General features: G+C 44.4%; 4 protein-coding genes across 9 annotated transcripts; 3 read left to right on the forward strand and 1 right to left on the reverse strand.

Annotated features, from left to right (window-relative positions):
• Window positions 1-2881: 2881 nt before the first annotated feature.
• LOC127332344 (uncharacterized) lies at window positions 2882-6008 on the forward strand. Its single transcript, XM_051358619.2, has 2 exons — window positions 2882-3574; window positions 5544-6008. Exons 1-2 carry the CDS (start codon window positions 2982-2984, stop codon window positions 5641-5643), a joined length of 693 nt encoding a protein of 230 aa, XP_051214579.1. The 5' UTR covers window positions 2882-2981; the 3' UTR covers window positions 5644-6008.
• Window positions 6009-6555: 547 nt separating this feature from the next.
• Window positions 6556-8481, forward strand: LOC127332343 (uncharacterized). The gene is made up of 4 exons (XM_051358618.1): window positions 6556-6875; window positions 6978-7031; window positions 7897-8050; window positions 8203-8481. Exons 1-4 carry the CDS (start codon window positions 6612-6614, stop codon window positions 8220-8222), a joined length of 492 nt encoding a protein of 163 aa, XP_051214578.1. The 5' UTR covers window positions 6556-6611; the 3' UTR covers window positions 8223-8481.
• A 2435-nt stretch (window positions 8482-10916) lies between these two features.
• On the forward strand, window positions 10917-13906 carry LOC127332342 (serine/arginine-rich splicing factor SC35). The gene is made up of 8 exons (XM_051358617.2): window positions 10917-11109; window positions 11198-11276; window positions 11379-11458; window positions 11540-11606; window positions 12736-12807; window positions 13060-13218; window positions 13311-13459; window positions 13547-13906. The coding sequence occupies exons 1-7, from the start codon at window positions 11034-11036 to the stop codon at window positions 13420-13422; spliced, it is 645 nt and encodes a 214-aa protein (XP_051214577.1). The 5' UTR covers window positions 10917-11033; the 3' UTR covers window positions 13423-13459; window positions 13547-13906.
• A 4332-nt stretch (window positions 13907-18238) lies between these two features.
• Window positions 18239-24005, reverse strand: LOC127332341 (protein LNK1). 6 transcript variants are annotated; one of them, XM_051358614.2, is made up of 11 exons: window positions 23725-24003; window positions 23210-23243; window positions 22934-23041; window positions 21689-22131; window positions 21348-21606; window positions 21172-21243; window positions 20271-20487; window positions 19801-20048; window positions 19360-19508; window positions 18763-18889; window positions 18239-18667 (listed from the first exon to the last, which is right to left on the reverse strand). In XM_051358614.2, exons 3-10 carry the CDS (start codon window positions 22946-22948, stop codon window positions 18769-18771), a joined length of 1524 nt encoding a protein of 507 aa, XP_051214574.1. In that variant the 5' UTR covers window positions 22949-23041; window positions 23210-23243; window positions 23725-24003; the 3' UTR covers window positions 18239-18667; window positions 18763-18768. The 6 variants fall into 6 exon arrangements, with proteins under 6 accessions (XP_051214574.1, XP_051214571.1, XP_051214573.1 ...); XM_051358611.2 differs by having other exon boundaries at window positions 22925-23041; window positions 23725-24002; XM_051358613.2 differs by having other exon boundaries at window positions 21348-21603; window positions 22925-23041; window positions 23725-23999.
• Between the last annotated feature and the right edge of the window lie 2312 nt (window positions 24006-26317).

Genomic DNA, 26317 nt, shown 5'->3' on the forward strand with positions numbered 1-26317 from the left:
GGAGTAGTTCTCCATCGAGGCTCGGGGCTGTACCGGTAGCTATGTGGTTAATCTCTCTCCTATGTACTTCAATACAATGATCTCATGAGCTGCCTTACATGATTGAGATTCATATGAGTTTTGTATCACAATTCATCTATGTGCTACTCTAGTGATGTTATTAAAGTATTCTATTCCTCCTGCATGGTGTAAAGTGGACAGTGTGTGCATCATGTAGTTCTTGGCGTAGTTTATGATCGTGATCTCTTATGGATTGTGAAGTTAACTATTACTATGATGGTATTGATGTGATCAATTTGGTTATGTTGATCTATCTTGCACTCTAAGGTTATTTAAATATGAACATTGAATATTGTGGAGCTTGTTAACTCCGGCATTGAGGGTTCGTGTAATCCTACGCAATGGTGTTCATCATCCAACAAGAGGGTGTAGAGTCTAGCATTTATCTATTCTGTTATGTGATCAATGTTGAGAGTGTCCACTAGTGAAAGTATAATCCCTAGGCCTTGTTCCTAAATACTGCTATCGCTGCTTGTTTAATGTTTTACTGTATCTGTAATGTCCGCAATATCACCACCATCAACTACACGCCAGTCCTGGGCAAAGCACTTTTCTGGTGCCGTTGGTACTGCTCATATTTATTCATACCACCTGTATTTCACTATCTCTTCGCCGAACTAGTGCACCTATTAGGTGTGTTGGGGACACAAGAGACTTCTTGCTTTGTGGTTGCAGGGTTGCATGAGAGGGATATCTTTGACCTCTTCCTCCCTGAGATCGATAAACCTTGGGTGATCCACTTAAGGGAAACTTGCTGCTGTTCTACAAACCTCTGCTCTTGGAGGCCCAACACTGTCTACAGGAAAAGAAACGTGAGTAGACATCAGCAAGCAACTCCAGCTGGTTCAGCATTGTCATCTTCTTCCCTTTTCTTCCTCTTTTAGCAGGATTTTTCATTGAGCAAGGTTGTAAAGCACTTTTCTCCACATTACCTGCATGCTAAACCATTGAAAACGATGGAAAATCATATCATTTATGGTAATCCAGATACTTCTCAAGATAGCAACATGTATCATATTACACAAAATATTCTTTTTCTTATCTCCCTATAAGGCAGAGACATCATTGATATTTTTAATATGGGGCTGAAGCCCAAGCATATGTCGGTGACCCAAACAGATTCGCTGGGCCGTCCGTTTTGGATCGTTTGGGTGACAGCGTGAACACCCGGACAGCGGTCCGCGTCCGCGTGTCCGTTTGGGTCGCACGCTGCGCTCAACACGCGGACGCATTGCATATGTGAATCAAATAAAAAACAAAGGAAAAATTTAAACCTAAACGAAGTTTCATTAAACATATGCCCTATTTTGGGCAAATTTGTACATATGCCCTATTTTGGGCAAATTTAAACTACCAAAAGAAACCCTCTATATGGGCTTTAAAATTAAAAACAAATAAAAAACCCGCTATTAGGGTTTGAGGACGACGAGGTGGCCGCCGGTGCGCCGCCTAGTCCATGTGGGCCTCGTCGCCGTCGACGATGTCCCCGGGCGGCGAGGCGCTGTTGTGGCTCGACCGCGCCGGGGACTCCGGCCACGGCGACCACATGGCCTCCTCCCAGGTCGATTGCGGGTCCGGAGCCGCCCGCTGCTCCGCTGCAGCAGCCCGTAGCTGCGCCTCCTCCCTGAGGTGCTGCTCCCTCTCCTACCACGCGAGGCGCCCGGCCTTCTGGCGCCTCTCCTGCTCCGCGAGGCGCCTGGCCTCCTGGCACATCTCCACCTTGCGGCGAAGCCTGGCCTCGAGCGCCGCCGCGTCGCTACCTCCTCCCGGCGGACCTGGTCGAGCAACGCCTAGGCCTCGGCGTCCTCGACCGCCTGCCGGGCCTCCTCCTCCATCGCGGAGGTGCGGATGGCCGTCGCGAGATGCGGCCACTTCGCCTCTTCCTCCTCCACGGACAGAGCCAGAGCGACGCGCAGGTCCGGGTCTTCTTCCTCCTCCGGATTTGGCAGCAGCAGCGGCGCGGGTTGCGCCAATGCCGCGCCGACGCATGCGGCCTCTCCGATGTGGAGACCACCGCGGTTTCCACTGGCCCGCAGCGTCGACGGAGGATGGCGGCTGTTGCTGGCCTTGCCGTCGTTGGCGCCGGGAGCAAAAGCCCTATTCGGGGCCATGGCGGCGGTTGCGCGTGCGTGCGGAACCGTCGAGTGGAGTGGGGAGTGGACTGGACAGGGACAAATCCCTCCCAGTCCACATTTAATATGATGCCCGCCCCCACCGACAGCTGGGCCCAAGGGAGGCGAGCAGGAAGACGCGACCGGACGCCGCGTGCCACTCGTGGCCACGCAAACCTAGCCCAGATTTGAACCAGGTTTGCGTCGTCCCGGACATCACGACCATCTGCATTTATGATGCGGGACCGCGTAGGACCACGGATTTGTCCGGTTGGACCCATCCGGACGCGCGAACGCGGGATGGATCGTCGCCTTGGATATTGCCCTAACTTCCTTCCAAAGGTTGGAAGCCACCACACAATCAAAGAACAAAAGGTGGCATGACTCAATTTCATTGCAAAAGATATAGGTCGTCATCCACATTTTGCCTTTTGCTCAAATTATCTCTAGTGAGAAGTTTTTTTTTTGAAATACTCTATTTTTTTTTTGAAATACTCTAGTGAGAAGCTTATTATGAGCTATATGAGCTAAAAGCCAGAGGATTTTTTTTTATCTCATAGCAGTTTTTTTTAGGGTTTCTCATAAGAGCTATAGCTGGGTTTTTCAGGGAGTTTGTTTGGTACGATTGAAGAAGAGCCCACCTGGCTCAGCCGGCCTGTGAACATGCAAAGCTAACCGAGGCCCAATAATCTGTGGTCTCCCGAGCCCTCGCCTGAGCTGAGCGGCTGAACTGAACCGGAACCATTTCCACTCTCGTCTAAACCCTACGCCCCTCCTCCGACCTCCGCTCGCCGCCGCATCCAGCCAGCCATGGGTAGCCGGCTGGGCCGCCGCGTGCTCCACTTCGCCAACCTCCCCATCAAGCTCATGCTGCCCCCGGCGCCCCTCGCCTCCGTCCAGGAGTTCGCCATCAAGACCGTCCCCTCCGCCTCCAAGATCGACATCCGCCGCTGCCTCGAGTCCATGTACGGCTTCTCCATCGCCGAGGTCCGCACCCTCAACATGGAGGGCAAGAAGCTCCGACGTGGCCGCTTCCTCGCCGCCAAGCCCGACTACAAGAAGGCCTACGTCACCCTCCACGCCCCGCTCCACGTCTCCCCCGACATCTTCCCCATCGGCGCCATCCTCGCCGAGAGGGAGCGCAAGGCCAGCGCCGCCGCCGCCAGGAGGAAGGCGGTGGAGGGGGCCGAGATCGATGGGGAGAGGGAGGGGAAGGGGAAGCATTGGATGGAGGACGACAGGGAAGGCTTCTCCAGGGCCGGGCACGGCAAGGTCGTGTATGGGAATCCCGGGAGGCTGGGGAAGAAGAGGCGGGACCGTGCCAGGGTGAATCAGGAGCCTAAAGAGGAAGGGGAGAAATTCCCATGGAACGGGATGCGGCTGACTACCGAGAAACCTGCTAGGTGAGTCTCTCTACCTTTCTTGATCATCATAAGTAGTGCTGCACTGATTGGTTCAGTAAGTTATTCTAGTTCCGTTGATGCTAAAGGGCAATATCTAGGCTTTTCTCGTTAGTATAGAAGAAACTAGGATGGTAAGGTAGATGCAGTGCCAAAAGCATGTGCATTTTGTTTTCTATTGAAATTTGTTTAGTAGCTTTCAACGCGAGTTCAGTCATTCTCTTATATACAAAAAAAAAATACGAAATGGCTTAAAGCACGAACATGAAGGAAAGGCTGAATTCGAAACATCTTGAATTGGATTCTCTCTAGCCGGTGTGGGTTCCTAGGAATTATCGTATGGTTCTGGATCCAGGTCCCTCTGCCCTTGCTCTTTTTTATTCTATAGGTGTATGGATTGAAGTAATCACTAATCCAGGAAAGTTGGATCTTTAGCTAGTTGTACAATACGAAATGATGCATTCAGTCAGTAATTATAAATAGTACTTTAATCTCACATTTTGGCGTACCCCTGTTTAGCTTGAAAAAGGGAATAAGAGTGATCACTTCTCTTTAACATATAGCAGCTGATCTTTTGGTGCAAAGTTCATTTCACTTCCATACACCTGCGCCCCCAAGCCGGGCAGTTGTGCACATATATACACTAATACACATAAACTCTTGAGGGATATTTATTCTCACAAGCAGGACCATGGACACATGGGCACATGAGTGCTGCATGACCATGCAAGAGCGAAAAGTTTATTCCCATTTTTCTTGCAGAAAATATAGATAAGATTTGGTGATTTTGAGTGAAGAGATCCAGAACTGGTGAATGGAATTCTTTGTGTTCTATTTGTTCGTACCTTGTGCATAAGCATGTACTAAGAACAGGATCTAGATTGAATTGTTTTGTTTGTGAGGTACACTGCTTGGGAGGTAGAATAAATTTTCTCCACCTCCAAAATGAAACAGCACTATAAATGTTATATTCCTCTGGGTTTGCTTTTGTTATGTTTGGTTAATGTTAACATTGCACAATTTAACTCTCTTTGGGTTCTAACTTGGTACAATCATGATCGTTTTTACTGGTGTGGCTTGCCACAATTGCATTTCTCATGGAGATGAAACAGGGTAATAAACTTTGTAGAGTTGTAGCTTGAATCTTATAGTAAGGAACATTAACCTTTGCTCAAGACAACTGGAAAAATAATAATCACAGAAGCCTCTATACCCAGTGATGGGCATAACTATAACTTGTATCAAGAGCTTAAATTTCTGAGGGAGTTTTTTTTTTGTTTTGGGCAAGAAAAAAATCATACTGTTACTAGAATAAGTATTCTGTAAAATTTTGCTGTTTTGGTTAACCCAAAGGCTTTGATTTCTAGTTCAAATCCAGATAAGGTTATTTGTTGCTACAACTCATGACCTACAAGTGGGGGTGTTGAATAGTTACTTACCTTGAATTCAAAAACTTGGGAAGTTCACATGTTAAGTTACTGCTCTTAAGGTGCACCTACTGGTGATCACTATTGCTCAAAAGGATGTGCTATCCATACCAAATTGACTAAGTTCCCAAGCTCTTTGTTGACATGTTGAAGCAAACGTTTTAAAAGTAGAGTACATTTATTTTAATTTGAGTTCAAAAATAATGAATGAAGCACTGATAATTGACAGTACTGCAAGGCAAATTTACGGAAGAGCTATCACCTGACATGGGTACTGGGCTTGTTTTGAGATTGAAGACAGATTGTTCTGTCGTATGGTTGAAGGATAAGATGCATTGTTTCCGTGTTTGAATTTTACTTACCCCCCTATGATCCATAATAAGTGTCGGTGATTTAGTACAAAGTTACAAAATTGTATTAAACCACCGACACTTATTATGGATCGGATGGAGTAAATTAATTGGCCTTACCTCCTTGCTACAATTTCAGGAAGTTTTGTTTTTATGCTATGATGAAATTGATGGCAGTATATATTTTTTTATCAGGAAAAGACACTATCCTGCCAAGAAACAGGGCGGCATTGTCTTGAAGCAGAGATCTCATAGAGGATCAGCTCTGCGTGCAAAGAGGAGTTTCGTAGCTTGAGAGCTGGTGTTGAGTAGCCATGTCTCGGGCGCTGAAGCAGGACGTGGTCCGTGGATCCACGATGATGCTGCCTGGTCCATTTCGTTTCCGACACAGAATAAAGAGATGTTTTAGTATTTACTATCAAGCCTTTGGTGTATTTTTGCTATGAAATCTTGTTTGGATTTTGGGGTTTATCGCAGGCTGCGGCATAGGCTGCTGAGGCCAGGAAGGTGCAATCTGGCCACTCACTCATGGGGATCTGTAACTGTAGTACTAGTCCTTTTGACGAAATATTTTCTTCATCTGTCTTTTCATCCGCTGCTAATTAGAAGAGAAAGAATGTACACATCACTTGCTTCCCTTTTATTTTTTGTGTTTGTTTCTCTTCTTTGGGCTGGTTGAGTACATTCATTTGTTGAAAACTCCATGCTTTGCTATCAAATATTACCTCTGTTCTGAAATATAAGCCTTTTAGAGGTAGTATTTTGCTAGGCTGGTCTATATTGTGCGACTTGTTTATGTGGCTTTGTCTCCTGTCCTTGACTCCTTTTCATTCGTTGAATTGAGAAATGCTTTCTTGCTCAAAAAGATAAAAAAGAAAAGGGGCAATGTATTTTCTTGTTATTGTTTGCTTTTTGAGAAATCAGTACGAACTCTGTACATTCATGAAGAAAGCAATTTGTTACACACTTACACGGAATGGTTGGTACTCCCGATTCCCGAAACAAGATACAACGCGACAGGCCTGTCATTGTCTACTGTTTTCAAAATGTTTGGATTGTAAACCTCTATGCCAAATTGCCAATTCAAAAGTACATGTATTATTAAGCGATGCGCGAGAGAGACATGAACACGTGAGCCACGAGTAGGGCGTTGCATCTTGTTTGCAAGCAAGACGCCAAGAAAATTATATCATGTGGATATGAAAAGCAGGCAGCAGTGGGCACGACGGTAGCTAGGACGTTGGCGAAGAACGCTCTACCGCAATGGAGCCTGCGGTCATTACGGGGCCATCGCTCGCCCTCGCCGCGGCCAGGCGCCTGCTCTTCGTGCCGCCTCCCCACGGCTTCGCGTCCATCTCCACCCGCTCGTCCATCGGCGGCGGAGGCGGGGGCAACGGCGGCTTCTTTGGAGGAAGCGGCGGAGGAGGAGGAGACTCTGATGCCGGCGCTGCTGCTGCGGCGGCAGCCGCCGCTGCACTCGGTGAGACTGGGACGGCGGAAGACGACGTCATCCTGCTCCACGTCGGGGTACGTAATGCTTAATTCCACCTGCTTTGCTTGTACAGTTGTACAAGATACTGATCAAAGTGATCAGACGCTGTTATCTTCTCTTGCATATATGCATTGCAGGGGATGTCGTGCGGCGGGTGCGCCTCCAAGGTGAAACGGATTCTCGAGAGCCAGGTTCGTCGGCTTAGCCCTAGCAGTAGTAGTAGCCAGAAAGCTTGTAATCGTCTTTGATTCAACTTTTTTTTTTGGATCTAGTTTCGCTTAGTGAAACAGATTAGCAAGCACCACATTTTACACGTACCCAACCCCATCCTGACGAGTGACGAACTGACGACATATGTCCAGTTGAGTTGCTGGTTGATGTGGTGCTGACATCTTATCGAAGTTTCTACAGTATGAAAAGCAGTAAATCTGGTGTAATTTGTCCAAAGAATAGAATCTGGTGCAAAGCGTCACAAGGTCACATACATCTGGTTCAAACTAAAATTTACTATAGTCCCGGTAAAGTATCACATGCTATGGATGCAGCGGCTGTAAATGTTTCACCACTTGCATGTTTGCTATTGAACGCGTGTTTGAGCATGCCTAGTTACTTAACGCTTCTCTTGAGTGATGTTTTGGCACATGAGAGCGTATGCTCTCTTTATTTTGAAATGTCAAAAAATGTGAAACAAAAATTCCGCACGTACATCTTCTTATGCTACACGCTCACAAAGTCGTTTCATGAAAAATCGACTTGTCATGTGGCGTGTGTAAAAGACAAAATTCGGTGCTAAAACAGACTTGTCACGAGATAAATTTTCTCTTTTTACGTAGACTACAAAAAATATCATTTTTTCGTGAAACTTAACGAACACACATATATTATGGAGATGCACTTGTAATTTTTTTTATTAAATTTTTTAACACTTGAAAATATGTTTTTATGGTAGAGGGATCATACGCACCCGAGAGCCGAATTGAGTTTCTGCGCTTCTTACCCTTTATTTTCTAATTAACATGACTACCCAATTCAAATTTGTGTTACCAACTTTTGCAGCCTGAGGTTGCTTCTGCCACGGTGGACTTTGACAAAGCGACTGCAGCCGTGTGGACAACACCTGAAGCCAAGCAAACAGAAGACTGGCAGAAGCAACTGGGAGAGAAACTTGCACTTCACCTAAGCAACTGCGGATTCCAAGCGCATCTGCATGGTAAGAGACTCTGATCTTACCTTTCAAAGTCTCAATCCAGTTTAACAGTGCATAACTAAATTTCACACAGGCTGATCTGGTGTCGTAAGTAATAACGCTTCCCCTGCCAACACAAAATTATGGCCTTCCCTTAAACCATTTTTCTCTTGCAGGTGAAGCTGGAGACGAATAAAGTAGATCTAACCTCACCAGTGGGTACCATTCAAGTTTTTGCTAATCAGAGGGTCCTTAGAGGCAGTAACTATTCTTGCAAAGATTGTATATGCGGCTAGATGAAATACGTCTTGTTTGAGAGTTATGCTTGTATCCCACCTACGACAATTATCACGGACTCAGAGCATATCCCAATCCTTTACACTGAAATAGAGAAACGAATAAAAACACTGAAACAGAGAAACTGAAATTCCATTTTGGAATTATTTCAGATTTTACTTCTTGGAGTTAGTTGAAGTACCCCTTTTTTCATTCTTTCAATGCATATAGAAGTATTAAATATTTGCTCTTTAGGATTGGATAGTTGCACCAAAATAGTTTATCCCTTAGCATTGGTCTCTTCCACGATCATTCTACTAACAGGAATAATTCGCTCTTCAGTGAGGCGACTAAACCTATTAGTAGAAAATCGATGTGTCAAATGTGTCAATGTACGGTGACTTTTACTATTTCACACAAGGCTCTAGCATTGTGTCGCAGTCACTAGCCAAGAGATAACCCTTAATCTCCTACTGTATTGAAACGGCAACGGCGGATTTTCTTATTTACTCTATATAATATTCCATCTTCAAGATCATCCTAGATAAAAGTTGAAGAATGAGAAAGCCCCTAGCAAATGATAAAATAAAATAAATAAAAGGACAAGGAAACTTCCACTTTGGACCATGTCTTCGATCTAGATTTCAAACCTGAATCATCATAGTAGAAGCCTACAAATTACTACCTATCGCACATAAGGTTTTTTTTCCCGTCTAGCTACTAACGACTTGGTTTCTCTAAACTTATACCGTACATGCTTCATAATATCTCAAATAAATATGCAAATGATCATTATGTGATGAAGTAGGAACTTGCAAATTTGAGATAAGAGCATGTCTATTTGTTTGTCGTTAAAAGAAAACAGAGGAGGCATACCAAAAACACTCATCTCGCAAAGAAGTTTTGACGAAGTTATGCTATTGAAAATTAGTTCCTCTAGCAGTTCCGGTTTGAGCATTCTGTTCCCTTTTTCAAACTCCACTTCTTTTCATATTGCAATCCCTGATTGAAGAGAGAACAATATCCATTCCAAAATATTTCTAACGGATTCCTTGGTAAGTGTATGTATGAAGCCATGTTTCATAATGGTTTCAGTTATGTTGATTTGATGTTCTAGATAATCTATATATATACTTGGGCAAAGTTTACGCTTATTGGTGCGTACTGGTTGGGTCAGTAGAGGAAAAACAAATAATATCCCCATGTGATTAGGCCTTGGAGGGGCGGTGGACCTTGACATCTCGTCGGTGGAAGGGTTCCCATTTTCTGTTTTTGTCATTTTATATGTTTTCGTTGCATGGCGAGGCGGCGAAGACATCCAAGTGTTAGAGAATAAGATCGTCACCACCCTATCCTCGCTATGATGGTGCGCCTTGCGCACACAGAGGGTGCATGGAATTAAGTGTCTGGTTGGATCTGGTCGGTTTTTTATGTTCGTTGGTATGGTTGAAGGTCTATTTTCTGATTTACGGTTCTCATCTTTAACAATGGTTGTTGCTGTGATGTGGTGGTCATATGGAATCTTAGCATGAAAACTTCTCGTATATCTATTACAACATGTTTTATTATGATAAATTTTGCTCCATGAGGGAGGTCAAGGATAGTGGCGTGCCTTCAGCTCCCTCTCGTAGTGCTCACTAGGTTGTCAAGTGACATATTTATCATTTTTTCACTTTTGGGTTCTTGATGGTTATTAATAGATTAGTGTACTTTTTCATATTTTTCTGTAAAGTTTGAGTTTGACCAAATCGAAAAGGCAGCAGAAAGTACTACACACTATAGTTTGGAATTCTATAATCCTATATACTACCTCTGTCCGTTAAAGATGCTTTACCGAACCGGTACAGAAGAGAGGACACAGGAGGCAGGCGATAGTGAAATCCATCCAGGGTTCCGTCCCTCTCGTCGGCGACGCTGCCGATCTACTTCGTCTCCGATGGCCTTTGGGCCTTGGAGGCGTGGCGGATCGCGGCTTCTCGCCGGCGGGAAGGTTTCCGTTCTTATAGTTTGTTTTCAATGTCTTCTTCAGGATGGTGAGGTGACGGCTACTTCCTGAACTCAGAATAAAGTCCTGCCCGCCCTATCCTCACTCCGGTGGTGCATCTAGCGCCGACGGAGGGCGCATGGAGTTGTGTATCCGGCGGATCTCCTGGGATCTGGTCGGTTTTCATGTTCACTGGTGTGGTTTCAGGTCAGTCTCTTCCGATCTACAATTGTCATCATTGGCGAAGGTTGCTATTGGTGCGCTGGTCCTTTGGGGCCTTAGCACGACGACTTCCCGTCTGTCTACTACAACAAACTCTACTACGACAAACAATCCGGTGATGGAGGGGCGAGGACAGCGGCGCCTTCGGCTCGCGCTAGTGTCTGTAGTCGTCGCTAGGTGGTCCAATGATCTATTTGTAATTTTTATTACTTTTTGGTTTCTTTGTACTACTGTTGATGATTATTAATAGATCGATGGAATTTTCGCAAAAAGAATGTTACAAGTTTGACTAAATTTAGATGTTTATACAATCAAATTTATTTAACTTTTTGACTTTTACTAACGGAGGAAGGAGTACAGTTGTATTTGAAGCATCTAAAAACTCTGTTAAACCCCAAATTTGCGACGAAGAACCCTGGCGCACCCTGACCCCGGCCTTCTTCGTCTAGAGAGTAACCCGGCCGCTCTTCTACCCCCAAACCCTAACCCCCCGAAGCTCCGCCGCCGCCGCCGCCAGTTTCGGAGATGTCGCACTTCGGGCGCTCCGGGCCGCCGGCGATTCGCGACTCATTCTCCCTCCTCGTCCTCAATGTCTCCTTCCGTAAGCATCTCTTCTCATCCATGCTCCCGAACACGACGCTTCTGCTCATGTTCCCACAATCCCACTGAACCACGAATCCATGTCGCAGGCACGACGGCCAACGACCTCTTCCCGCTCTTCGACCGCTGCGGCGATGTCGTCGACATCCACATCCCCCGCGACCGCAGGTGCATACCACCACTGGCGACCTCTAAATCCGTACTGTTTCCTAGCTAATGCGTGCTCCTGTCATGGGCATATGCTTCTCCGTGCACCTAATGCGTGCGTAGGACTGGGGATTCACGGGGGTTCGCGTTCGTGAGGTACAAGTACGAGGACGAAGCGCAGAGGGCCGTTGACAAGCTTGATGGTGAATGGAGGAAAACTTTACTCGGCTTTTGGTGTTCGTTTTGTTACGAGGGGGTGTGACTTGCGTTATTGTTCGGTGCAGGGAGGAGAGTGGATGGGAGGGATATCATGGTGCAGTTTGCCAAGTACGGCCCCAATGCTGAAAGGATGTAAGATTTTTCCCCCTCATTCTTCTCCTTTCTTTGTGAATCGTAGTTAGTAGTAGTTGTTGAAATACAGTGCGTCTTGCTTGTTGAGTTGTGAATCTTGAACAGTTTGCACTAGCATCAGCTGTTGCTCTGGTTGAATTGCTGAGTTACAGTCTGCACTAGCTTCTGTCGCTTGATTGTTATCTTGTGTGATAAACCTACTGGCCACTTGTTCCTGGTTGCAATTGGCTCTTAGTCTGATGGCTCCTGGTTCCTCGTAGCAAGAATAGGTAATCTGCCACAGTTGAACTAGCAAGAGATGTTATAACGTAGATTAAAGAAGCATGTTAGCTAAGGCTTGTACGATTTCAACTGAAATAAGTCAATTTGCTCGATATTATTTTTTAGAATGTTTCCGTATATTAGACTTAAATCAATGTGTATTTATTCTTTCACTGACAAAATTGATACTTAGGCAATTAGCCCCTGCTTGGGCAAACAATAGTCTTTCCTGTTACTGTTTCCTTTTTACCAACTTCCTTATTTTCCGTTTTGCTTTGTCGGGCACATGTGCTGCTTTTGTTAAGCTTTTTTAAATGATTTTGTATTCTCCTTATGTATATGGCGGCATGAGTTATTAAATGTTCAGGAGTCCTCCTTCGAAAAATAACTGTTCAGGAGTTCATTTGTGCATAAGCTGTTTTAATTGCTGGTTTGTACATCTAATAAACACAGCAGTCACCTTAGAGGGACCAATTTAATCTGCTTTTCACCCACCTGGAAACATCCTAGTATTAAACCATGAATTAGCTCCTCAGATAGCAGTTTTCTACTTGTACCACATAAGCTTTGCTGATAATCTTTATTGTACCATGGAGTTCATTTGTGCATAAGTTATTTTAATTGCTGGTTTGTACATCTAATAAGCACGGCGGTCACCTTACAGGGACCAATTTAATCTGCTTTGCACCCATCTGAAAACATCCTAGTATTAAACCATGAATCAGCTCCTCCAATCACGGTTTTCTACTTGTACCACATAAGCTTTGCTGATAATCTTGTACCATGGATGAAGTACTTCAATATATCTCAGAAAATGGAAAGGCTATCAATACCAATTTGTTACATACTATTATGTCCATGTTTGCAGTCAAAAGGGAAGGATTGTGGAGGAAATTCCGAAGCCAGGGGGTCGCCCCAGAAGCCGCAGTCCAAGACCGAGGTAAATGGTCTGCATAATAGGGATTTTATTTAGCAACTGTTGGACATGTGAGGTTTGCAGAAAGTTGCTGTATGTTATTTTCATGAATACGCTGTAATTACGATTAAACTAGGTCCAAGTCTCTTCATTTGCAATGGTGAAATGGTAAATCAGGCACCATTAAACAAAAATACATCAGATGAACTTGTTCTATGATTTGGTACGATGGTATGTTGTTTTATTATTTTTATGATGTGTTCATCATTTGTGAAGGTATCGAGATGATTACCGGGACAGAGAGTACAGAAGGAGAAGCCGTAGCAGAAGTGCAGATAGATATGAACGGGACAGGCCCAGAGATAAAGACTTCCGTCGCCGTAGCTTGAGTCGCAGTGTTAGCCCTGATTATGACAGGAGGCATAGCAGGCGGAGGTATGCATACGGGTTTAGATCTCATGCTGTTTTTTCTGTCATACCTGACTACATTCATGTCTAATTCATTCCCACTGTTCAATAATTTGCAGCCGCTCACCTGCACGGAGAAGCCCTAGTCGTAGCAGAAGTAACTCACCTCGGGCAGCAACTCCTAGCAAACAGGGGCATCACCGTTCTCCATGCTCTCAAAGCCCGACCTAGCTGGAATGGCAATGCATCTTGTCATGGACAGCTTGAGGTTTCTAAAGTCTAAACAGTTCTCTTCATTTGTGGTTTTCTTAGCTTTGTCTATTGTGTTCCTAATATAACTTATGTTACCTTGTAGGATGAACACTTCAAATCTTTGGTAAAACGGCTACGATCTGTTTGCTTAGGCTATGTGGTGACAACAGCGTAATCCTTGGCATTGCTGCATTGGGCTTCCCACGCTGATTCCTTACAAACATCTGAGCACTTCCCAAGAACTACATTATTTTCTGTTCGTTATCATCTAATTTCTTTCATGTATCCATTTTAATGCTCCTTTTCTTTGATACTGGGTGCTTATGATAGATGGTAACTTGCATATTTCTCGTTACATGATGGAGCTGGGAGGTGTTGGTTGATAAGTGATCCATATGCAAGTTGATGACATAAGTTCACAGTATTGATACTGTTTGCCTGATGATGATGATGATGATGATGATCTTGATGGTGGTCGTGGTGATGATGATGCTGACGCTGATAATTTTGCTGCCTGCTTTCGTCCTTTGGTGTCTAAGCTTTGTCAAGTAAAGGTTTGGCTGGCCAATCATTTATTAATTATTTAAACTATCTCACAAGTCACGGGCATCAAATTTTGATATATTGATAGCTTGATGGAACTATTGTAGGCCATGAACTGTGTAGGATCCATGATAGTTTACTGCAGCCTTAAAGTCATGACTTAGTTTGGTCCATGTGCGCTCCCCAGATAAGTTTTTGATTGACGCAACACCAACTGCAAATCTTCAGCATTGCCGTTGTAGCATCAACACCTCCTCGCTGTCTGTTGATCTGTAGTGTCGTGGTCTAATGAATGGTTTGCACATGATGGTTTGTGCGGAACTTGATTTTAGATTCCATGCGATACGATACAGGCATTTTCCGAATCTTGTGATGCTAGCAATATTCTGGATTCATGACCATGACTTGAGCATTTTCTGAATCTTGAGATGCTAGCAATATTCTGGATTCATGACCATGCCTTGAATAGGACGATAGGTCTATTAGATTCAAGAGCATGTAGGTTTATTTTTTCAAAAAAAAAAAGAAAGAATTAATTCATTTTGAACACGCAAAGCCCATATAGAGTGACCGTTCAATTCTATCCATATATAATTGTTGAACAAAAATAGTCTCTGCTCATGCAAACAGAACGCCGTGAACTGTACCCAACAGTAATTTCTTAGCACTATTTTTCTTCAGTAATTCTTTATATAGTTCTTCATTAATTTTAAACATGCAAAGTTTTATTTGACACAGCGTTACACTCTAATTTGTGTGGCCATAATCAGATTACAGCAACCGAAGACGTGTTTTTGCCATATGCTGAATCGCTGATGTTGCTACCATCTTCCCTTTCTGGGGATTAGACGTTCCATATGCATATCTATGGGCTATACTTTGAAATCACACTAATTGTAATACATGTCTATATGATTTGTTGAGTATACTATGATGACATGGGTATGTCCGAACCTTTTCACACCGATGTGTATATGCGTGTGAAAATTTGTGATTAGATAACCTTTTCATCGATTGCTTATGAGAGTACGTGTGTACCTTATAGCTTCGTTGGGAGTATGAATCGAAGAATCCTTTCACGGGTTGGGTTTAATGGACGTACTGTATCATCACAATATAGAATTATTCATTGCTCTCTAAATAAATATACATTTGCCTCGTCTGATTCCAGGGGTTCAAATCATATTTACAATTCAGTCAATGGGAGAATCTCTGATGGCGCATTTGAGCCATTTTAGCAATCAACGGACGTGGCCGTAAGTGTCACGTCATCCTTATATCACATTTTCAATCCGTTCTCTTTTCTCTAGGTATTTTCAGTCACTAACATTGAGATCGGATCGCGGATACGAAAACCGTTCGCGTCGGGAGTAACCTAGCGGCCCGACGTATTTTAAGGTTTGCAAATATTTTACATATGTATTGGGATATAATTTAGAACGGTGCAAAATGAGAAAACCTATCTTGTGGGTTGTGTTGGCCCCGTTTCTTTCTACGAAGAAAGAACATTCAGTCGCCAAAACTAGAATAACTAGAGGGTTATGTGTGTTCTTTCCTTCTTGGTTGCAATGGAAGAACATCCGGAAACCTCCATTTGTGGCTTCAACTATCACTCATCATCTTCACTGCAAAGAAAGAACACCCTAGAATCTATAGTTGGTCGTAACCATCGTCGTGTTTTTCGCTGGAGTCGTCACCATTGTAGTGCCTGCAACATGGTGAGTCATCTAACACATGCACGCTCATGTCGCCTTCGCCTCCGTACAAGAAGTGCAGCAAGCATCCGACCTCCAGGTTATGGGCGCGGCAAACTTCTCAAAGCTATGGTTGTGTGAGGGGGTGGATGCCAACGCCCCATTTTATATGCCAGAGTCAGCCGAGGGGGCGGTGACGCGCATTAAAGTTGGCACCCATGGCTAAGCCTGAGGAACTTGCATTGCTACGTGGCCATTAATTTCATTTGCCTGGATGCGGAAGCCGGTGCCACCCTACCAGATGCCGTGTCGCCCAGAAGACGAAATGGACGAGCTTGCTGCCGGGCAGGCTCGAGGCAGAAGAGAAAGACGAAATGGACGAGCTTGCTGCCAGGCGGGCTCGAGGCAGAAGAGAGCGGTCACGCGCTGTGTTCGTGCAGACACATTTGTGGCGCAAATTTAGACAGCGTTTACGTCTTGATGAATCGTCCGATCACTATGCGTCGGATCACTGGACTAAAGGTAGATCAAAATTTTAACCGCGCGAACGCAAAGATCAATTTTGATCCATTTGGCTGGGACAGCCGGAGATGCCCTTAGATTGAAACATGGCACGTTCGTATCTAGTTCTCCCTCTTCTTTATTTGCCTCTCATCTTACCCACAGGAAATAGCCCACATGGACATGTTTGAGATGCCTGCCTTGAGGGCAAAATGGTAACATGGTTTATGGAGTTTGGACACAAATCCTAAACGGACTAAGAGAAACAACAGCAACAAAATGGAGCTCTCCCACCGATAAGGACTGATCCACCGCACCTCCATGGCCTAAGGCCACAGAAGGCGAGGCAGATCAGTGACAACGGCTGGAGGCAGGGAAACCCTAATCTCTTGCCTCTTTCTAATGAAAATAAAGAGGTTCGTTAGAGTTTTAATTCTAGCTAGAAGCCTGTTAGTGTGAGATACATGCATATTTAGATAAATCTATGTCAATTAATTTAGATCACAGGAAATATTTATCTACCTTAGGCCTTTCTTTTTGCAAATAGGACACTAGCATTAAAAGAAACAACGAACAGTACAAAGCACCTCAAGAAAAAGAAAATTACAACGAGATCCTTGAGAAGCCTTTCATCTTCAACCTCCAGACCGTGTCGACAGTGCGCCGCTGCTGCCGCTCCTCCATGTGTCGGCTTGATGTTATTGGTTGCGGATGGGAAGTCGTCGAACGAGTCAAGAAGACCACATCCGTTCCGAAGACGAAGAAGGATGAACTGCCGCTGAAGCTCCTTGACGATCCGAAGATCTCCACAACCAGACCAAAAACTTGAAGATGACACCACACCCACAAGCCTCTTGACGTTGCCGCCGAGATGGGTTGAAGCCAGGGAGACCTTATTGCACGAGGCGGCGCCACCACCACCTGAACGTCGCCTCTACAAATTTTGACCCTAAAAATGAAAAACAGAGCCCATAAAACAAGGGTTGGAGCCCTCCCACCGACGAGGGCCGCGATCCACCGCACTCCCATGGCCCGAAGGCCACAGAGGCGGGGCAGATTGGTGGCGGCGCCGGCAGGAGGCGAGGAAGACCTAGTCGCGAGAGCCTCACGTACCGGTTCGCGTGTGAATCTAGAGTCTCATCTCAGGCGTGACAAAATAATTTAGAAATATAACCTTATCGCTAATTAATATATAGCCAAAGTAGTGCAAGTCTATGCGAAAAACCAAAACTGATCCCGGGTACATCACGTGCACCTAGCAAGGTCGTCACCAAATCATCTGGCGCTTAACCCCCGAGCAATTTTCGAGCATATCTTTTCATCTATCCCTCTATACTCATCTCTTACTAGACTACATGTGCAGTGAATCGAGGGCACTCGCTGCAGCAGCAGTACCACAACGTGTAATCTCAGGTGCTTGAGAAATTATTGGTTTGGATGCTGATGGGTATTCTGGTTTCTTCGTCGTGCTATTGTATGTGAATCTTGGTTGGCTACCCCAGTAATTTACGAGGTGTATGCTGTATGCTGGTTTGTTTATCCCTTCTTATGCACAAGAAGTGCTTGATAAAATGACTCAGAGCATGATACCACTTGAGTTCACACAAAATAAACATGATATGAAGTGGATGAAAAGGGCATGTAAAACTTTTTTGCTGGAGGATAGATAAATCTTGAGTATGACCATGGTGCAAGAAACAGAGAAGTGAGCAAGGGCTTACTACAGCTACCTGTCATGCTGAATATGAACCCCGTCACAAAGATATGGACTAGTTATATCAAGAAACAGAAGAGGTTATTCGCGTGACATTTTCAATGGAAGCAATACTGTTGATCTAGATAAATGTGACTGATAAATGTAGTACAGTAGAAAAAATCAGGCAAATGGGATCAAATGCCACCTTTTTATAGCATGCGAACCACAGCATATGTCCATCGGCTAGCTTCATGCTTCCATGTTGCATGAGAATCGCAGGCAAAGATCTACGGAAACCTGATGGAGGGAACTATCCAGTAAAATTTCACAAACCAAGCCTTTGAACAACAAGGTGGTCATCTGAATACACAAGGGATGTCCTGCATAGAACCAGAGATTCTCCACGTTCAAGATATTACATAAAAAGGCCACCTGAATATACAAGTCAATATCAAAATCTATGTCTCGAGATTACACAAAATGTTAGTCAGAACGAACACAAAAGTCGAGCTTCACGAACGGAATTCACAATGTGGGTACGCACAGTCAAAGCTAGCTGGTTAACTGGTGTACACATTTCTTGCTTGCAGCTGACTAACAGCTAAAACGGTCTTGGTAGCTGTAAACTGCTTAACCAGCTCATGGCGGATAGCCATTACAATTGCTCCCCTGCAATCACAGCGACCATGACTACAATATACATGAATAGAGGCCATCGTTGAATCTCCACCAGCCATCTTCAGAATTTTTGCAACCTAGATTTTTTAGCAGAAGCCTGGTGGTTACGATTCTGCAGGGCACAAATTGCTCATTGATTACGTCGCCATGTTAGAGTGATAATAGCAAACGAATTTCTTTCACCAAGAAAAGGGAACATCCATTAACCTGATTTTAGTGCCGAGGATTGTCAACAGCTCCAGCCACTTGGTCTGATGGCTGATGAAAAAGCAGAAGTGCTATAGAACGGTCGATTGGATTTGTCTGCGTCTCAATGCTCCTACGATCAACAAACCTACACAACAGGAACATTGAAGCATCAAGGCAACAGATAGATATTGAAGCTTTCTGAACACCAATGTAGTTTAAGTAATAAAAATGGTCATTCTCAATCAAGATAATGCCTAAAAAAAGCACCAGCTATCTCTAAAGGTCCATTACTGGTTAGATCACTACTAAATGAGCTATACGACTGCATTGATTATCAAGAAAAATCATCTTTCCGACGCTCTTAACAAAAATAAACAAGTTCTGTTGAATGATTTAATCCACAAAGCTTAACTTCTTAAGGAGTAAGATATCATTTTTTCTCATGAAGTATGATTCAAGATTTCAGACTGTGCAAAGACAAAATACACGTTACCACAGTTGAGAGGTTTCTGAAATGAACAATAACCAATTTTTACTGGACAACAGAAGTATCCGAAGACAAATAATGATTCATGATTAGAGAAAGTATGGTCTTTTGTGAGAAATCCACCGTACCTGCCCGAAGTATCTGTATTTTGTGTATCCTTTACATCCTGGCTATCTCCATGGCTGTTCACCGCACTGGAAAAAACTGGTCTATTTTGTGCACTTCTTGCAAGGCGGTATAAACCATCTCTAATGCACAGTTTTGTTTTCACATCCAACTGAATAAGCGATGGGGAAAATAAAATAAGCTCAATAATACAACACATATGGTTACATAATGTAGTTTAATATCCATGAAGCAGGACACAAAATCATTGGTTGTGCCAATATTATAGCAATGGTTTGGTGTTCAGTCCAAGGTTATGACAAGAATGAAGAAACATCGAAGCTGGTACAAATCATATCGCAAAAGTACGAGTCACTTGAATAAAGGACCATGGCTGGAGGTAAGGTATTACAACTTCCTGAAGCATACACACATGAAGAGGAAGGAAAAAAATAACCATGTACCTGCTTAACTGCGCCTTGAAGTTGTCGAAAGCTGCTTTCTTCAACTGAATGATCAGAAGAAAGAGACGACACGAAAGAGCCATCCACCACCATTGATGTACCCACTGTATCCTGACGATCCCCCATACTTCTTTTTCCTAAGCCCTTTTTTCCAACCTCATAGTTCTCACAAGGATATGAAGCTCTTCTGCTCAATGTTTGTTGACCAAGTTGTTCTTTATCATTTATGGGCTGTCCTGATTGTTGCACTGCACTCATACAAGTGAGCCGGAGTGCCAGACAATTAGACCACAAGGCAGAGAAACATGCTCATAAGAAAGCCAAAGACTCCCTCAGATCCATCTTAACTGTCGATAATACAGATGTATCTAGACACATTTTACTTCTAGATACATCCATAGTAGAGACAAGTAATATGGATCGAAGGGAGTACTAAAAATATTCTGTTGAACTTCTTTCACATATATTACCTGTCAAGTTCCTCTGTGCAAACGATCCAGATGGACTGAACTGGCAATTTCTATCTGAATAGCACTCAGAAGTAATGTTGCTTGGTGAAGTTGAATCTGAGTGGAGCTTTTGCTTCAGTAAATTCTGTGAGGAGCTTAATTGAGATCCTGAAGATATAGAAAACTTCCTGTCCTCAAACTGTTGCATGGAGTTTTCTGATGAATATCGCTCTCCAATCTGCGATATCACCATGGCAGTAAATCAATGAAAATAAATTATGTTTTGTAAATAGTTGGGAAAAAGTAACATGTCAAATGGACACTACTTTACTAGAAAACAATCATGCGGTAACGGGAATAGGTGATCTGTTCTCCCTATGGTGCTACCTCCTAAACACATGGCGTAATAAAAATGAAATACATAGCCTAATATACATCCATTACGCCTATTTAAGATTACCAGTGCAGCTATTTTAGGGCTTCTAGCCACAAGTGAAAGGAAGGAACATGCCTAAAGGACATGCATATTATCTACAACAGAGCAGCAAATTACCAGAAAAAGGAAGAATCTATTCACAACACAACAATAAGAAGCAATGAACATATGCACCTGGGATCAAAAGTGTATTTCCGTGAAAGAACTGTATTTTGTTTATGCGTTGCCAGTTTTTCAGAAGATTGGCCACAGATGAACAATGAAACAATGAGGGATACTGAAACTCTACCCCGGGAAAAAAATGTTGGAACTGAAAACTTGAATCGCTTGCCTAATTACTCTAATGACACACCACTGACCAAAGTACCAAGCAAAATCAATGTATTTTTCCATATCAAATCTTCCATATCTGAACTCGAAACAATGACTTGCTAGTTACACTCTAATAAATCTTTAACATCAGAATGTTTAAATAGGTAAATTTACCGTATCAAAATTTCCGTCTCCATTGGATATCTGGTCAGTGGACAGCAATTCCATTGCATTCCCTTGGTAAGCCTATGGTGTATAAATAATATTGATAGCAAAAGTAAAATAATACAGGCTTTAATTGTGCCAACCAATAAAACCAAGTGAGAGAAAAGGATAATCAGTTCACTTGCCTGTTCTCCATATACATTAACATTCTTTTGCTCGTTGAATGGATAATTGCCATTGAATTGCTCATCAGTTGTTGGCAGGGATTTATCTTGTGCACAATGAAATGCTGGAAGGTCATCCAGCATACCATAGTCTGAATAAGAAGAGTCAAACCCTGTCTGCATAGCAACATCAGAGGAGTAAATGGTGTCTGAAGAAGGAATCCATGACAGCCCGTCAGTGTTCTCCAGCTGTTGTTCACCATATGTGGAATCACACCTCCTTTCACGGAATAAATTCGATTAGCCAAACAGGAAAAGTATGTGTTTCACTACTTTTTACGCAAGCAAAACATTCTAAGTACCTGAACAGGGTATCAACATCCTCGAAATTATCAATGCTAGGCCAATCAATGAAGTTTAGATCATTATCTCCATAATTGAGGTCACTCTGCGGAGCACTGTCATTATCGAGAACGGCTGAACCACTGTTGAGTGCAAACTGGCAATTGTTCCAGTTTTCTGTTTGGTATCTTGTTTCAGATACAGCATCATCTGTGCTCAAGGGAAAAGCACTTGATTCAGTTTTGCAGTCTCTTACATGGTCATCGGTACTGTTGATACCCACACTAGTAGAATGGGTGTGCTCTGGGTTACATTTCTGTAAATCTGAATAATTTGCTGCAGGGTTGTTTTCACTAGTAATCTCATGCTTGAGTTTTTTATTGGAGATATTCAAAGGGCCAGCTCCGTCTTCTTGCACGTTGTTATTACTTTGAGCAAATTCATCCTTGAATTTACCCTCAAACTGTAAAAACACTAGATGCTTAGTCACAGGCCTATAGCAGGGGAATCCAATTACTTGTATTCAGGGAACATGAAATGATGAAAGAACTCTATTGCTTGGAAAGAATGAATGGAGATTGAATCACTGACTAAATTTGACCCATAACAGAGAGTCCAGCATAAAAGATTGCTCTATCACAGTAAACTATAGGTGAGACCTGTAGAGGAATATAAATCTGATCATAAGATTTGTTATGCTGCGTCCCCAGTAGACTGTTGATACGATGCCATATGAGGGGTAATTTTGCTAGCGCACTTGAGTGGTGCTGAAAGGCAGCAACACTTGGTAAACAGAGAAGAGAATGGTCGGAATCAATGTGAGCACAAGATTCGTATGTCCCTTTCTATTGGGTTCACCTGCTTACCCAGCAAAACTAATTGTGATTCAAGTTAACCGAAGAGTTAAGAGAGAGAGAGAGAGAGAGAGAGAGAGAGAGAGCTCTCGATTAGCTACGGAATAGTACAAAGTTACAAGTTGTAGAGAGAATCTAGAGCTGAGTGGGTGATCTGAATTCGTCCATTTTGGATCAACAGTATCTCATTCTAGTCACTATCTAAGCAGCAAGGCAGGGTCACATCCATGGAGGACACAATAGCTTTTGCATGCCTAAATTGCTAGTGAAAAAACCAAAAAAGTTAAAGGTAGAGAGTATGGGAGCATCAAAACATATTCGTGGTGGTGGTGCTGGGGGAAACTATTGGGATGCCATATCCAGCAAGAAATTGATATATAGACATCAAAATCAGAAGATCACCTCTCCCACCTTCCAATCTGGCATCACTACTGGTTCTATCCGGGGCCGAAACTGTACCAGTTGACCGGATTTGATATCATATTCAACTCAGGATCCCCAGTTGGTGTAGTTCAAATCCTGAGATATGGTAGAAGAGAAAGCCATTAATAAGTTGAGTAATATGAAAATATTGTTAGAAAGAGTGCCCAAGGAGACGAAATTCTATCTAGAGCCGGAAACTGGAGTAGAGCAGCAAGGGAAGTTAGGTAGACATATGAGAAGAGAGGCAGGAAGATAGACTGTCACCTTGCCAAATCAAAGGATTTGGGTTGGATCAAACCTGCAAAAACAATATAATACTGAGCGTCAGAAACAGGCAAACGGAAGCATACTTGAAACAAAAGACCACCGAAATGAACACACCGGGGAGATGAGAAAAATTGCAAGGTGAAGAAAAGGAAAAGAAGATGTCGAAAAATTCCAAAGGGAAAAGAGAAAAGCGCGAAACCGGATAAACAAGTAGGATAAACTCAAAGCGAAGAAAAAAAAAAAGAGAAACAAATCTGAAGAGCAATTACCAAACGGAAAATCAAGAGGAGCGCACCAGCAGAGACAGGAAATCGCACCGAACGACCAAAACAAAATCGCCGAGAAAAAAAAACTTGAACCGAAAAAAAAAGGAGAAACAAATCTGAAGAAGAATCGCCATACGTAGAAGGAAGTGGAGCGCCGCGCCGTCAGAATAAGCAAATCGGACCGAAACGGAGCAAAAACAAAATCCACCGAAGAAGAAGGTGAAGCTGAAGCTAAAATCCCCTCACCTGAATCCGAAACGAAACCTCGCTGGTCCTGCTCCGGGAAGAAGAAGAAGAACTGGACGAATCCGCTTGTAGTTTCGAGACGTCTCGTGGCTGAGCCGCCGCAGCAAGAGGACGAAAGGGCTTGTTCGGTGGCTGGCTCGCTTCTCCGCCTCTAGAGGCTTCCGGAGAGGAAATATTTTAAAAAAGGAAATCTCTGGCCTGAATTTTTTGGTGGGCGAGTATTTGTGCTCCTATATTTTGAGTAGCGGCGGCAGAGAGGGGTGGCTCGCAGCCACGGCAGCAACGTGTGGGTATGGCAAGGCAACAAACCGGGCAGGGAATAAAGGAGGAGTATAATAACAAAATCAGGGGAGATTGTTTTATATCTTATTTGCGGCTGGTGTGCGGTGGAGGGCAGATTAACTAGCGGCTGGGAGCGTCCCGGCGGCGGGGCCCGCCGCGGCGTGGGAAGTAGTGGACGCCAGCCGCCCGCCCCCGATCCGATCACTTGCTGGCCCCTCATTGGTCGCGAGGCGTGGTGGCGCCGGGCACGTGAACCATCGCTCGCCGCGGGATGCTGCTGGAGTGGGGCCCGCCACGCGCGCACGCCGCCCGAAATGGTGCGGGCGACCACTGACTTTTCTCTTCCCCTCTCCTCTTGCTTCGACGTTGGACTTGGATAGGATCGAATGGTGCTGCTAGTGTGGGTCTCTCTCCTCTACTTTCTCCAGTCGCGTCCCCTAAACCGCATCGGATTAAGCATTTGGAGGACGTCTTTTGTTCGTGCCGAGTTTGGAGGATGTCGCTCGCCAGCTACGTCCCCAAACACCGTCCATAAACATTAAAAATACTTTTTTTTGGCTTCTTTAACACACAATCATTTATCAAATATAACATAGGAATAAATATGTTTGCGGAGATAGTTTTCAAATTAAAATACAACAAACAATAAAACAACTAAACAAATGTAATAAATAAGGCTAGATCAAGGTGCCGCGGCAATTTCTTTGATCCTCCACAAATGCTCTACGAGGTCAGCTTGGAGCTGATCATGGACATTGTTGTCACGGATCTCTGCGTGCATGATCAGAAAATCAGCAAAATCTGCATGCAACTCATGATCAACCTCCGCAAGAGGGCACTCACACTCATAGGGACCAACATGTGTCCTGGCATGATTCTTGCGGTCATCGTCGATGATCATGTTGTGCATGATCGCACAAGTCTGCATCACCTCCCACATTTGGTCGTGAGACCAGCTTAGAGCAGGGCACCGGATAATGGCAAATTGTGCTTGAAGCACACCAAATGCCCGCTCGACATCCTTCCTGCAAGCCTCCTGTCGCGTAGCAAAGTGGAAATTCTTCAGACCTGATGGATTCGAGATTGTTTTGACAAAAGTGGCCCATTTTGGATATATACCATCGGCTAGATAATAGCCTTTGCTATATAGGTGGCCATTGACCTCATAGTTGCATGGTGGAGCATGCCCTTCCACTAGTCTGCTGAACACCGGAGACTGCCACAACATGTTGATGTCATTGTGTGATCCCGCCATGCCAAAAAAAGAATGCCAAATCCAGAGGTCATAATCTGCCACAGCTTCAAGCATCACACTGCAATATCCATGACGCCTTTGTATATACCTTGCCAAGCAAACGGGCAGTTCTTTCATGCCTAGTGCATGCAATCGATGCTTCCAAGCATTACAGGAAATCCTCTGGCAGCATTTTGTGACATGATCTTTACAGTATCTTCCTCAGTTGGCCCTCTCAAGTAGTATTTGCCAAACTTTCCCACCACAGTTCGGCAAAACTTGTACATGCACTCAATGGCAGTAGAGTCACTCATGCGAAGGTAGTCGTCCTGTGTATCGGCAGGTGCTCCGTATGCAAGCATCCTCATGGCGGCGGTGCACTTCTGAATCAACGAGAACCCGACAACGCCTACAGCGTCGAGCTTGAGCTTGAAGTAGGGGTCAAACTCTCGAACGCCGTGGAGGATATTCATGAACAGACCCTTGCTCATCCTATATCGGCGCCGAAAATTGTCGTCATGTGTTGCATCATCGGCGAAGTAGTCGTTGTGCAGCATGGCATGCCCCTCCATCATCTGCCGGGGCTTGGACTGCTTTCTCTCGGGCCTTGATCCTCCGCGGCGCGGCCTCTTCCTCTTCTCCGCCTCGGCGTCAACCATGTCCTGGAGGGACGCGATGATCAACAAATGCTCCCGGAGGTCGTCGTCAAAGGCTTGCTCGTCCTCCAGCAGCAGGGCAACCATCTCATCATCGCTATCCATGTCTAAAGCAAAATCAATGTTAAAATTGCGCCGAGGCAGACGACGCAACGAACATCGGCCAATCGCGCCTACCTGGCAAGTCGTCGAGCACCTTGTGTGCGCGGAGGTGGGGCGGATTTGACGCCGCGTTCTGGGACGCGATGGCGAAGCGGCGACGGCGGAACGACCGGCGGGAGTACCAGTCGCGGCGATGGTCCCGACTCTCAGAAGAGATCCGACGCCCAAACGTTCGGCAAATCCAGTGGCGGCGGAGGGGTGGGAGGCGCGGGAAGGAAGGAGCGACGAGAAAAAAAGACGTGAATCAACGGTTTATGCA

This window comes from Lolium perenne, chromosome 4, assembly GCF_019359855.2.
Source record: "Lolium perenne isolate Kyuss_39 chromosome 4, Kyuss_2.0, whole genome shotgun sequence".
Lineage (NCBI taxonomy): Eukaryota > Viridiplantae > Streptophyta > Magnoliopsida > Poales > Poaceae > Lolium > Lolium perenne.